Raw genomic sequence first — 13,651 nt, 5'->3', positions numbered from 1 at the left:
CTATAAACAAAATAAAAGTTTGTAACAGACTTTTTTCGTTGATTCCTGTATCATTTGCTTTGAAAAATCATAGTTTCTCTCCACGTTGACTATCTCCTAAATTTCAACAATATTTAATGGAGCTTTGCAAAATTTAATATAAACTTTCTATCCATGTAAGATCTTCATTATATGTTTATTGTTTAGAACTAAATAACACTGTACTGCATAGATAAGAATGAATCGTCGGTAGAGTTGTGTTATAGAATGTTAAAAACACTTATTAATTAATTATTATTGTGTAATATGAATGAAGTTTCAGGTTCATAAACATTCCCGTTCGTTATCTTTTAGAGGATATTTTACATTTTAATTTATACATAATTATACATTGCATGAACAATTTATTTATTGACTTATTTATTTATTTAAGAGGTTATATTTAAAAAATAAAACATTGACGATCAAGTGTGTGACTTCCTGCAATGATTATTTATTGGTACTTATGCTGTCCTTGTTAGGTATTGCAATAAACAATTTTTTTGGTAATAGACGTTGAATAAAGGTTTTAACTGAGTTGTCTCTCTTAACGTAAACTGCTTCCAAAAATTAATCCATCTTGGAAACAACCAAACGCTCTTGCAAAATTGCAAGCAACTCATTTGATGATAGTGGGTTAGGCCGGAAAATAAATTACACTAAAAATGCAAATTTTCTATCAAAAACTCTTTGAACCATAGCGTCAAAGACTATACACAATCATAATAATCCTTTGGGTCAATTGACTAAGCATTCATATTGAGTTTACTAGCAGGCCAGATATAGCCAGATATAGCTCTCTGCTGTAAAATGCCTAATTACAAGTTAATGTATTTCAAATTACGTGCTCGAGGTGAACCAGTTCGCTTAATGTTGGCACTCTCTGGAGTGAGCTATGAGAAGGAACATTTTGAATTTGGGTCCGACGAATGGAATAAGACTAAGTGTGGTGCGTTATATAACTAAATTATATTTGACTTGCCTTATTTACGTTTTGCTTGCAGGCAGTATAATCTTAAGAGAGATACCATTGTTGTAAGTGTTTCCAAAAGCACTCGATCAAGTCTGCCGGCCAGCAATACGTAAACAAGGCAAGTTGTCTATATATTATAGCAAAGTGGCAAAGTTCGTTGTTTTTTTTACAGTAAAAATTATATGTATACATTACATTGACACATTGTCAACACTGTCTTGCACTCTCTGCCTTATGGTTTAAAAATCAGGTATAAATTTATTTGACGGACACAGGACACAGATTAAGTGTAACGCTTATACTAACTTTTTAATTCTGGTATTTATTTAATGCAGATGATTCAAAGTATCCTTTCAATCAATTGCCTGTTTTGGAGGTGGATGGGACTCCAATTGCACATTCAATGACTATTTTAAGATATTTGGGGAGAGAGTATGGTAATTATGATTATGTTACATTGTACTCGTACACTGACGTGGCTATAAAAGAGAAGAGAAAGAATTATCGACATGTCAATTTATTAATATGTATAAAAGAACAAAGTAAATAAAATAAAAAAGAAAGGCGAGTGTCGTTTGTACTCTAGTTTTATGAATTTTCATTAAAACTAGATTGTAATATAATGTGCTTGATTAATAATAAATGCAATAATGTGCTTGATTAACAATTTTAATCAAGGTTCATTATCACCATTCTTTCATTTTATCTTTCAGGATACGCTCCAAAAAGCTCTCTTCAACAAGCCTTAGCTGATGGTATTGTTGATCAGTGCCAGGATTTAACCGATTATTTTATTTGGTTAGTTTTCTTAGAAAAAGATGCCAAACGAAAGGTCAGTTGTTGAAATTATTGAAATAATCAGGTACAACCATTTTAACAAGCTTTTGTTCTTGAGGGTGGAAATGGAAATGGACGGGGCGCCGTTGATCAATTTGGGACTTATTATTCAATTAAATTTGAATGAAAATTTCGAAAGCAAATGTCCGAAATTTTGATAAAAGTTTATTATAAACTCAGGATTGTGTGAACGTTGATTTTTTCAGTTCAATGTCGGCAGAATCAGCTTGTTAGTAATAAATACATATTGATGAATCATTTGTATATGAAAAAGTCGTATGTGAGCGATGAAGTGTTTTTTTAATCAAGCTTCTAGCACCATTTGAAAATGGCTACATGAAAACATATTTTGTATTTTCAGGAAAAAATGAAAGAAAAGTGGAAGCTAATACCAACTTTGAAAAACTTTGAAACAATCTTGAAACGCAATGGCTCGGGATGGTTTGTTGGCGATAAGGTGAACCATAACTAATTAATCGTACATCATAGCTGTGAAATAAACAGCTAGCAGAAAATTTGCTCCATTTTAGCTATATCACAGTTATGGTTGGTTTATTTTGCTTGTACTTACATCTCTTTCCTATAGTATATTATGTTCTTCTTGTTTTCAATAATTTCTTTTTTTCGTAACTTTTGTTAAGTTATAAATCCGTTTATATGCTATTAATCACGTCAAGTGCTGGTAACTATTCATTCATTTTTTTCAGTTAACGTATGCAGATATTGCTTTTTTTGGATTTTTTGACGTCTATGTGGCTTTTGGAAAGTCAGAAACACCAAAAGAACTCGATAACTTTCCATTGGCTAAAGCTTTGTATGAACGCGTCAAAAAGGAACCTAAAATTGCCGAATATCTGAAAACAAGACCAGATGATTTGCCTATTTGAAAGACATAGTAATGCAGCTATTCCAATTTTTGCTTTAACTCGAGAGCTTTAAAAACATGTCTATCAAATCTGATTTTTTATAGTATCTATTTGTCTGCTTAAATGGTTATATCCATCTCAATTCAGACCTCTATATACGTGATATTTTACATAGCTGCATGTGTTATGCTTTGGCATTTGCTATGACAACTTTATCATTTCTTTATAATTAAATAAAAGGATAGCTTAAAAAAAGTAAGCGTTTATGATTTACAAGACCTTTATCCGTGCTCTTACCTTGGGGGTCGTTTGCATCCCTACAGCGTCTTTGAGAACTGCAAGCAAATTGGGAGAGATCAAAACGTGAAAAAGCACCATGATTATCAAAAACATAACTGATTTAATTCCTCTGTTGTTCATCTCAGTGGTGTTCGATACCTGACCATAACCAGATTCATACAGAAACCTGCGAGACTCTTGAAGAAAATTTGGAGGAATCATATAGTATTACATTTGAATATGATCACTTTAGTGAAAACACTCAAAACTTTAGTATTGAGGTTTGGATAGAGATAATGAATGATTTACTTGTGGAATTAAACAATCTGTAAGTCAGACATCTTGCAGCAGTCGATGGCCCACATGCTGTATTTGACCTCACAAAGACTGGTATACTATAAATTATTGTTTGTGTATACCTGTTAAGATCTGATCCATAATGAAGCAATCTGATGAATCAATTTATATGTCATAACAGTATATTTCTATGGATGTATTATAAAAAGTGTACAATGATGAAAAGTATTGAAGAAATACTGAAACAGAGCTGGAGTGATGTCGTGTAAGGCCAGAGGCAGATATTTTTTGAAGAGCATCTAACACAATTTCCCTTGGTAAAATTAAATGTTGTCTCATTTACACGAAATAACAAGTCTAACTGTCCAAATAATATTAGTCAAAAGAGAGTAATCGGTTCCCTTTGTGTCTCTTAATATGACATAACAGCCAATAACAGTTTGTGTGGTTTCTGTGTCAGTGTCTTCACTTCATTCCTTCTGTTTAGACGACTTTTATTGATATGTTTAACGTAAGGTCGAATTTATTGTCGATATTCTTCAACATAGTAAACTGTTTTGAAGCATCTTATGAATTTTATCTTATCTTCCACTTATTCCAGAGCGTTTAGCGAGCGTTTAAAACTGTAAAGTGCGCGCGCAAGGAATGCTGGTATAATATCAACATATCAACATATGATTATTTCAGAGAAGAAACGTTTAGAAATTTGTCATGGCATCTAATGCTGGAGACGATTCCTTGTATCCTATAGCCGTTCTTATCGATGAATTACGCAATGAAGATGTTCAGGTAGATCTGGGTCATTTTTTAGGCGTAAAAAATGATCAATCTCTTATAAATAGATGTTTTTCTTAAGTATGTTTTAAACCAACTTTTTTATTTTGTGTCCTAACATCCACAGCTGCGTTTGAATTCTATCAGAAAACTATCAACTATTGCCTTGGCACTTGGAGTCGAGCGAACGCGTGCTGAACTTATTCCCTTTCTTACAGGTATGTCATTGTGCCGCATAGTGTTTCGTACATGATTATTGGTGGTAAAACATCTTAAAATTTCACCTGAATTTTGTACCATTTTAAATTTAGACGATTTTATCAACGATTTACGACCAGTTAGTCTAAATTTCTCCTGAGACGTTCATATAATCATAGAATTCTTAAAAAACTCATTTCCAAAAATTTCACGTTTGAAAAGTGAAATAATATTATCACATTCAATATTTTCATATGATCATGTTTGACTGTTTGTTTAGAAATCTACATTTATATGCATTATACACTCAAAATAGATCTGTCATTTCCTTAGATTAACCAGACTATCTTGAAGAGAACTCCTCAGTTAGTTTAGCTCTCTATCACTTAGGTTAATTTTAAATTGCTTTGTAGATTTGTTGATAGTTTTTCCTCATATAAGTTCATTTGACTTACAATTTGGTTTTTTAAAGTTAACTCAATACATGCAATACTTTTCACATTTGTATTTTCACATTTGAAATGAAAAACAAAGCAGATTTTTTTTAAGTATTGAAAATTATCTATTCAATATGAATTTAAATAGACAATATTCGTTCACTATGATGGTTGTGTTGTTAATAATGCTACAGGCTCTTTGTTTTTAACAACATTTCCTATCAAAATAAGCTGAGTATCATTGATTGATTAAAAACAAATACATCATAGTTTGCTGTGGATATTTTTATGAATAAAATTGTGGGTTTGTATGGAATACTCTAGTGTAAAGTCAGATCAAAGAAAGTTCAAGTTATGATTGAATGGCTTTGATTAACCTTGAATAATATCTTAAATAGATACCATTTATGATGAGGATGAAGTTCTGTTGGCATTAGCAGAACAGGTAACAATATGTTTATGAGCTGTTGTGATTATTTATAGGCAATATTTTTTGCTCTATACATGGTGCTGCACTATTTCTGTAGAATATTTTTTATTGAATAATCACGATGAATGCATTTAGGCAATTCTCAAACAATAAATTTTATCATATTTTATAGCTTGGTACATTTACACCTCTTGTTGGGGGACAAGAATTTGTACATTGTTTATTGGTATAACAATTTTATCATCATATATTAATTGGTGTGTAATTGAAAAAATTAATTTGAATTGTATGATAAAAATTTGTTTTCTCTTATATCAAGCCACCACTTGAGAGTTTGGCCACAGTAGAAGAAACTGTTGTTCGAGATAAGGTAAGACACAATATGTCTATTGTGAAGTATTTATACAATCTCTCATCAGACAATTCAATTTTTATTTTATATCTTATATATTTAACAGGCAGTAGAATCTCTTCGTAATATTGCTTCTGAGCATTCACCTCAAGATTTAGAAAATCATTTTGTTCCTTTAGTAAAACGTCTATCACAAGGTAAACAATTATAGAAATAGTGTTAGGTAAATTGAATGGATGTTCTAAAATTTTAATAATTTTCCCCCGATCATATTTAGATGGAAATAAATAAAAACTTGTGTATTGCTGTTTAGGTGATTGGTTTACATCTAGGACATCAGCCTGTGGTTTATTTCCAGCTTGCTATCCTAGAGTAAATGCAAACATCAAAGCTGAATTAAGACAGTATGTAAATAATATCAGCTTTAACGATGGTATAGTTTATAAGAATAATACAGTATAAATATTTTGCTTTTTTACCACAAGTCATGTGAAAAGAATCATGATACAAATACTTAATTCAAGCAAAAATTTAAAACCTGATATATAAAAATGCAAGAATACATTAGTTTTCACACGAAATAAATCCATCGTCATTGTCTTGTTGACTATTTTTGTAACATGTGAGATCTTAATATTTTTGCAGACACTTTCGTACGTTATGTTCTGATGATACGCCCATGGTTCGAAGGGCTGCTGCTTCAAAACTTGGGGTTTGTCTTTAACATTTTGCTGTTAAGTAAGATTATTTGTAGCAACCATACAACAGAAAGTGGTAGAAAGTTATTTTCTGCCTTTCGTTTGAAAATACTTTAATAAAAAATTTCATGTTTAATCAGTTGTTATTTTTCAAAAATGTATGTCCTCATTTTAAAGTAATACAATATTTATCATAATGCCAATAATATTTTCATGCATTAATCTTGCAGCAGGTAAATTAAAACAAATAACAAAATGCTTTTCCCTTTTGAATCCTTTCTAAGCCTGGACATTTACTAAACCAGAGATGGATTAGGGAAGGCTTCAACAGAGCACACAAAATATTAATATATACGGAACATCTAACAATTGTGAATAGTGTATGATGGAGCACACTTACAAAAATTTCTCAATCTTAAAAAAAGGTTTAAAAATTTAGCAAAGAAGTCTGAGTTGCTATGGTAACAAGTATCTATTAAATTCTAATCCCAACTAAATTACCTCCCTCTTGTACAAAACTATTGTGGATCCATCTTTGTGTTGAACAATTTACTGAGCTGACTATGTTATCATTGCATAGGAATTCGCTAAAGTTGTGGAACTGGAATTTGTCAAATCTGATCTTATACCCACATTTACAAACCTTTCTGCAGATGAACAGGTAGGCACTTGAAGAAATATGTATTGAATATTCATCATGATTTGAAGGAGTTTGTAAATTATAGGTAAAGACCGAATTAACGTTAATAACTCTGTCTATTAATGATACCAAAGTGAAATTGCTGTGTTGATTTCAAGAAATTAGCTAAATCTTTTTTTATTCATTTTGCTTTCGTTTTTATATTTTTGTTCATTCTTGACATTTCCCTCGCAGAGATAATTACTACATACTTTTCTTTATTTTCTTCCTTTGAAAAGAAGAAATATAGTCAGAGAAACCTCTATTGCATGAAAAAGTTACTTTTTGTTATCAAAAATAATAATTGCACTTACCTGATATTAAAAAAATTTTTTCACAATTCTGCAATTTTCTATTACGACCCTTACTATTCATTCCCTTTTATTCCACGTTTTAAAAACAACCTAAATATAAAAGATAATTTGGGATATTTGTTTATAAAGTTGCTTTGAGAAGTATATTTTTTCAATACAATTGTTAAGACTGAGTTTTAGGATAAATTTGTTGAAGGTCCATATTAAATATTTGATAAACAATTTAAACAAGTAATTGTATATTCTCTTCAATGTTCAAATGAATATTTTATGAAGTTTTCAAAGGTAAAAGAATTTCAGAAAACGAATCTGAAAATAGTAATTTTGTTGATATTTAGGACTCAGTGCGATTGTTGGCCGTTGAAGCCTGTGTGAATATTGCATCTATTTTACCTCCTGAAGATGTGGAAGCTTTAGTTATGCCAATGTTAAGAACAGCTGCTCAGGTATAATTTAATTTGTCTCTACGGCGTGAACGATAACTTTTTAAATGAACAATTTCTGATCGTATTGTATAATCTCTTCATCCTTACCAGGATAAATCATGGCGTGTACGATATATGGTCGCAAATAAATTTACGGAGGTAAACTTTGAGCATTCTCTCTGTCCATTCTCGAGAAATTGTGCATGTGTCAAGGGTTACATGTGCGTAATAATAATAGCGTCGTAGATAAAGTCCATATTTAAACTACGTAAGGACCTGTTTGTATGAGCTGAGTCACCCGGCTAGGCGAGAAACTCGCTCGGCAAGCTAAAAAAGCCATCTTTGTACATATAACTAATACTGACTTCTCGTCTAGCCGGGTTAATAACTTACACACAAACCAAGTTCACGTCAAGGTGAGTTACTCGGATCTGTCATACAAACGGTTTACCCGGAGAGGTATTAATAATGGCCAAGTATGGCAGAGATACTTAGCTAAGTGTGTTACTCGACTAGCATTGTTATTCAGCTCCATATAAACAGGCCCTAAATTAATATTACTTTCTTTACAAACACCTTTATCGTAAGGTTTTTATTTTTTTCTGAAATTTTAGTTACAAAGAGCGGTTGGAAGTGAGATAACCAAAACAGATTTGGTGCCTGCTTTTCAAAGTTTACTAAAAGATTATGAAGCTGAGGTTCGGGCTGCTGCCTCGGGAAAAGTTAAAGGTACGCAGTGGAAATTCTTGAAAGAATTCATTTATTTAATTGAATAGATTCACTCCCATTGTTTTGAATTGTCATGCTTTTTTATTCGTCGCAGGTTACTTGAAAGTACATTCATGGTTTAATCTTTTTTTGTGTGTGTGTGCAGTACATCTTAATGAAAATGTTGTTCAACTTTTTCCTTCTTTATTCAGAATTTTCAGATAACCTGAACTCAGATATTCAAGAACAAATCATTATGACGAACATCTTACCGTGTGTAAAGGTAAATGAAATTGAAATTTTCATATTTCTTCTTGGTTTCTATCAAGTACCAAGTATGTATATATATATACTCAGGTTTTTGCGATATGTTGACTGTGGTCCCGGAATCCTAAAGCTAAATACTTGAGCGAAGAGTTGTTTAGTTTTTGTTTTGTTACATTTTGTTTTGTTTTAAAAATGAAATTATCTGCCGACTTTTGATTGTATTAACCTATTTTTATAAACTTTTCAGTTTTCAAGTTAAACGAAGAGCAAAGTTTTGATTGTTTATTTGGCCGTCGTTATTGAATCTGATTAAGCAATCTAATAAGATTGTTGCCTTTAGTAAAACATAATTATTGATTATTTACCGTTTAGGTCGGTCCGGCTGGAAAAATATTTCTCCTCGGGCTTTTAGACCTCACGAAAATATTTTTCTGTCCGGTCTTTCAAGCTGGTAATAAACCAATAATTATTTTATACTTACGTATGCATGCGAAGCGATAGTTTTTAATTTCCTGCAATCTGATTGGCTGCAGTTTTGGGCAGCTTTTTACGATATCTTGAGCGTGGTCCAAAAGTGATCTTTTTTCGCAATGTATTTTTTTATACGTACTTATATATGTAAGCGTGGATTTTATTACGAAGGATTGTCTTGTTGAGATTAGCTATTGTACTATTTTGTTCATAGGATTTAGTTGTGGATCCTAACCAGCACGTGAAGTCTGCTTTAGCATCCGTAATCATGGGTCTCTCCCCAGTAGTTGGCAAAGATAAGTACGTGCTGTTTTGCCTCTTAAATAATTTTAAATTCATTTGTGAAAATTTTTTTTCTTAAAAAAATATTTTGAAGCTTTATTTTGAAAATATTTTCAGCACGATTGAACATTTGCTTCCTTTGTTCTTGACGATGTTGAAAGATGAGGTGAGACATTATGTAATTTTAATTTGATTAAAGTTCAGTAACAAAAAGAAAAATTATGAAACATGAGCTTTACTTTCTCGAGTGGATTTTAATGTTTTAGGAGGGGAGTAAAATGATTTTTAGTGGGTGTCATACAGTCTTACTGTTGCTACAAGTCTTGTCGGCAGTAATTTTGGGGAGTTGGAATTGTTCAATTTAGAAGATTGTGTGAAGAAATGACATTAAGGTTGAGGAAGACGGGGTTTAAGTAAATCCAATTATGCAGTCAAACGAAGCAAACAGAAGAGATAGATTAGAGACTATTACTTCTATGTCAAATATTTTTTTATGTCATATAATGACGTCATAACTAATCAGACTTAAGAGTTTTTCCAATAATAAATGATATAAAAACGGATAAGAAATATGCATGTTTTTTTTTCGTTTATCACTTTTTTCACATCTGTTTTTTTAGCATCCCGAAGTGCGACTTAATATAATTTCTAATTTAGACTGCGTAAATCAAGGTATACTTTATCGTATTTTAGAAATTTTGAATGTGCACTCTAGTTTAGGTATTTTAGCTTTTCTTTCTCTTTTCTTTTACAATGTCATTTTTAGTGATCGGTATTCACCAGTTGTCTCAATCGTTACTTCCTGCAATCGTTGAACTAGCTGAAGATAATAAATGGCGAGTCCGACTAGCAATAATAGAATACATGCCGTTACTCGCTGGTCAACTTGTACGTATAAAGTAATTGTATTTACCCAACTATAATGAAAAACTCGTCGTTTTCTAGGGTTTGTGGTCTGTTTAACTAGAAACGTGTTTACATTATATCATAATTCAAATTACCGTTGTCAGCAAAATCAACTATTTAGTTATGAAATACAAAACGGTATCTTATCCACGAACTAACAATTAAATTTCTTCACATATAAAATATCTAGACACAGAACTTTCTGCCCAACGCCATCTTTTCAACATTAATTAAAAATTTTTTTATTAAGTAGTAGAAGTCGTCGCTTCCAATAGATTGTTTTCATGAAATCTTCATTTAGGGAGTTGAATTTTTTGACGAAAAACTAAATGCACTTTGTATGGCTTGGCTTGTTGATAACGGTTTGTTATAGCAAAAGTACATTTTTAGAGAACGAATAGATATTTAATATAATTGTTTTTCATTGTACTTAGTTTATGCCATTAGAGAAGCTGCAACGAATAATCTCAAAAAACTTGTAGAAAAATTTGGTCAGGATTGGGCAGCGGTATGTGGTGTATGTAGTTTTGTTTGAGGTCTTATTTGATATACTTCATCACTTTTCACCCCACATCTTCTGCATCATCTATTACTCCAAGCCATTAAACACTTTGTTCACTTAAGTTGTTGCTCTCCCTGTTGAAATTTATCAGTCTGTGTTTTAATTTTTGAGAATTGAATCAACGGCAAATATTATTTAAAAAATAACAGTGGCGTAGCCAGCCCGCATAGGTTTAGTCGTGTTTCGTATTTCGTTGTTCACTTGCTGTAAATACAAAATATTTCTAAAAAAAGAGATAATGCTTATATTCTGAAATTTACTCAGCACAACTTATGCTGGCCATACCAATGAAACCGTTAGCTATAAATTCATTTCATCATTCTACAAAATATAGTTCTGTTCAATCTACGAACATATAACTCTCTTTGTAATCTATTTGTCCATTGACTCTTGAAATGTTGTGAAATCCATTATCCAACAATGTTGATAGTTTTAAGATAAGGAATTTTGGTATTGCATCAAATATTATAAGTTTATAAGTTTGGTGTATTGCTATACGTTTCTAAAAATGATCTGCGAATTTTACATAGTTTTTCCGTTTGTAGACTCAAGTTATTCCCAAAATTGTTGCAATGGCCAGGGATCCCAACTATCTCCACCGTCTTACAACATTATTTTCAATCAACGTAAGTGGTTTGTTTGTATTGAGTTTCACCTCATAATTTTAATGTTTATGTCTTAAATGACATTATAACCAACATGTTTTACAATAAGTACTTGAATGCAGCTCCCGTATTGGATGAACACGACATCATGTGATCATAATATGCCTGATGACGTAGTTTAGTTAAATAAAGCTTTTTGAAAAAGGCCGTGAAACATTGAAATTAGACTATTTATTTGAATGATAACAATTTTTTATCATAATTGGTGAAGCACTTTAAACTTTGCTGTTAGTTTCAGCAATGTTTTTGCATGTTTGTGTAACGTTAACAAATGTTCGCCAATCCGATTCCTTTGATCTTATTGATCTTTTATTATCGATTATATATGTAAAATTTATCGCTTTGTAACAATATTCTAACGTTTAGTTTATAGTGTATTCATTCATGTGATCATATTGAACTATCTGATTAAAACAAAATTGCATTTCGTACATACACTTTTGGTCGACAGCCTCCTATTCTAGAGCTCTTAACGAAGGTGAAGAAGGAGTGTTATGTGCATCGTTGGTAGACTTGACAACTTCATAAAATATCCAGTTTTCTTTCATGGTTTTAAATTAGTTGAAGTTTTTTTGTTTTTATTGAAGCCAAGTTTGTTCTCGACATGAAGTAATCCTAAAAGCGTTTTTGAGCATTTTCGTGGTATAATATTTATGTGTTTCGTTGAATTTTAAGGTTTTAGCCGAAGTCATTGTTGCTGAGAATGTGTCAAAGTTGATGTTACCCACCGTTATAAGTCTTGCCCAAGATGCTGTAGCAAATGTTAGGTTCAATGTGGCCAAAACTCTTCAAAAAATTGGACCAAAGATTGATTCCAGGTGCTATGGAATGTTTAGATCATGCAGTATAAAGTCATTAAACTTGTCAAATAACGTTGTACGCCCTCCTTCATTAAAGAATGGATCGTATGATAATGCCATGTCATTATTAAAATCAAAGTTTCTTATTTTTTTTAGCATGGTTCAAGCCCAAGTCAAACCTTGTTTAGATAAGTTAAACTGTGACGCGGACATTGATGTGAAATATTTCGCCCAAGAAGCTCTAACAGGTAACACACACGAAATTTGGTTTTCATTAAAATTTTATAGTGCAGTATTTCTGATGAGTGATAGCTATCTGTCAAATACATAGTTGCTTGTTGAAATAGTCTGACCAGCACGTAGTTTCTTCTTTTGTGTCATAAAACTGGCCGAGTGGAGCTGTATTTTGTTAAATGTTATTGTTGCTCACAAAACATCGATTTATGATAAATATGATGCACACATAAAGAGGAAAACAGAAAGATGTTATTTTATTTATTTACTGCGTTTTCTACCTTTCTGTTTCAGTTTTTTGAAGAGAAGAAAAACGCGCAGCAACTGATTGCCACAAATGTCGATTGCCACAAATGTCGAGAATGAAGAAATATCTTATGTAATAAAAAATAACTATAGATATTCGACCTCTGAACAGAGTAACCTTCGTAAAAATGACAAAACATTTTCAGATGATACTATGATAAAACATTGTCTAGCCGTACCAATGTGCTAATGATTGTCTTTTTTGCATTTCGAATTTCCTTTTGTTTGCACAGTTTGCTTTAAGGCATTAATAAAGCTTTTATCGTTCAGTTTTCTTTTCTATCTTATAAGAGGCAATTGTAAATAAAGTGCATTGGGATTTTCATTTTATTATTCTTTTGATGACGTCATAAAACACAGACTGCAACGAGTTGTTCTTTGTAAAAATAAATCAAGAGAAACGTAGAAGCAAGTCTCAAGTAGTTAGCCACTTAAACTTCATGCATCGAGATTAGAGTTTACAGTTAGTTCTTAATTCGTATTCTGTGACTGTGTTAGATTGGCTTTTACTCAAATATGTGTGAAAATGTAAAAGATAATTTCACTTCAATTTCTTTAAATTACTTTTCAAACTTTTCTGTTTAGCCCTTGTGTTAGCTCGTTTTCTCCATCATGTTTATCGTAAAATTTTCATTTCACACAATATGTGGTACAGCGGCTTTTGGTGAAAAAATTTACATACAATAGAACCGAACAATAATTTATAAAAATGTTAAACGAAACAGCTCAATGATAGCAAGAAAGAGGACTGCTATGATGTGTAGGGAATTTGCAGCAAGATGCTAACAAAGTGATGTTAATTTAAACGTAGGGACGTTGCCGTGATTATCGAAGCGCACACTTGTCAACTTTGTGTCTGTGTGACTTTTTTAT

General features: G+C 31.6%; 2 protein-coding genes and 2 long non-coding RNA genes across 5 annotated transcripts; 2 read left to right on the top strand and 2 right to left on the bottom strand.

The window, feature by feature from the left end:
* The first annotated feature begins 713 nt into the window (after positions 1–713).
* LOC124446156 (glutathione S-transferase 4-like) lies at positions 714–2,949 on the top strand. The gene is made up of 5 exons (XM_046996979.1): positions 714–967; positions 1,327–1,428; positions 1,705–1,823; positions 2,190–2,285; positions 2,536–2,949. The coding sequence occupies exons 1-5, from the start codon at positions 829–831 to the stop codon at positions 2,713–2,715; spliced, it is 636 nt and encodes a 211-aa protein (XP_046852935.1). The 5' UTR covers positions 714–828; the 3' UTR covers positions 2,716–2,949.
* LOC124446158 lies at positions 1,282–3,872 on the bottom strand. Its single transcript, XR_006948354.1, has 3 exons — positions 3,393–3,872; positions 2,992–3,170; positions 1,282–1,470 (listed from the first exon to the last, which is right to left on the bottom strand). It is a non-coding gene; the product is annotated as an uncharacterized LOC124446158 (long non-coding RNA).
* Positions 3,763–13,103, top strand: LOC124446155 (serine/threonine-protein phosphatase 2A 65 kDa regulatory subunit A alpha isoform-like). Its single transcript, XM_046996978.1, has 24 exons — positions 3,763–3,781; positions 3,958–4,059; positions 4,172–4,262; positions 5,078–5,124; positions 5,282–5,335; positions 5,429–5,479; positions 5,568–5,658; positions 5,775–5,865; positions 6,107–6,173; positions 6,740–6,820; positions 7,491–7,598; positions 7,689–7,736; positions 8,192–8,306; positions 8,498–8,568; positions 9,238–9,323; positions 9,423–9,471; positions 9,926–9,977; positions 10,072–10,193; positions 10,513–10,573; positions 10,646–10,719; positions 11,319–11,399; positions 12,114–12,256; positions 12,395–12,486; positions 12,767–13,103. The coding sequence occupies exons 2-24, from the start codon at positions 3,982–3,984 to the stop codon at positions 12,772–12,774; spliced, it is 1,761 nt and encodes a 586-aa protein (XP_046852934.1). The 5' UTR covers positions 3,763–3,781; positions 3,958–3,981; the 3' UTR covers positions 12,775–13,103.
* LOC124446157 lies at positions 6,343–7,774 on the bottom strand. 2 transcript variants are annotated; one of them, XR_006948353.1, is made up of 3 exons: positions 7,546–7,774; positions 7,153–7,242; positions 6,343–7,067 (listed from the first exon to the last, which is right to left on the bottom strand). It is a non-coding gene; the product is annotated as an uncharacterized LOC124446157 (long non-coding RNA). The 2 variants fall into 2 exon arrangements; XR_006948352.1 differs by lacking the exon at positions 6,343–7,067 and having other exon boundaries at positions 7,152–7,242.
* Positions 13,104–13,651: the final 548 nt, after the last annotated feature.

Source organism: Xenia sp. Carnegie-2017, unplaced genomic scaffold, assembly GCF_021976095.1.
Source record: "Xenia sp. Carnegie-2017 unplaced genomic scaffold, XeniaSp_v1 HiC_scaffold_22, whole genome shotgun sequence".
Classification (NCBI taxonomy): Eukaryota; Metazoa; Cnidaria; class Anthozoa; order Malacalcyonacea; family Xeniidae; genus Xenia; species Xenia sp. Carnegie-2017.
Note: the sequence above shows the minus strand (reverse complement) of the source record. Positions and strands in the feature narration are given on the sequence as shown.

Coding starts and splice junctions, on each gene's coding strand:
- LOC124446156 (XM_046996979.1), top strand. CDS start 829: ATGCCTAATTACAAGTTAATGTATTTCAAATTACGTGCTCGAGGTGAA. Junction 1,429..1,704: donor ATATTTGGGGAGAGAGTATG/GTAATTATGATT, acceptor TTTATCTTTCAG/GATACGCTCCAAAAAGCTCT. Junction 2,286..2,535: donor GATGGTTTGTTGGCGATAAG/GTGAACCATAAC, acceptor CATTTTTTTCAG/TTAACGTATGCAGATATTGC.
- LOC124446155 (XM_046996978.1), top strand. CDS start 3,982: ATGGCATCTAATGCTGGAGACGATTCCTTGTATCCTATAGCCGTTCTT. Junction 4,263..5,077: donor ACTTATTCCCTTTCTTACAG/GTATGTCATTGT, acceptor TATCTTAAATAG/ATACCATTTATGATGAGGAT. Junction 8,569..9,237: donor ACATCTTACCGTGTGTAAAG/GTAAATGAAATT, acceptor TTTTGTTCATAG/GATTTAGTTGTGGATCCTAA.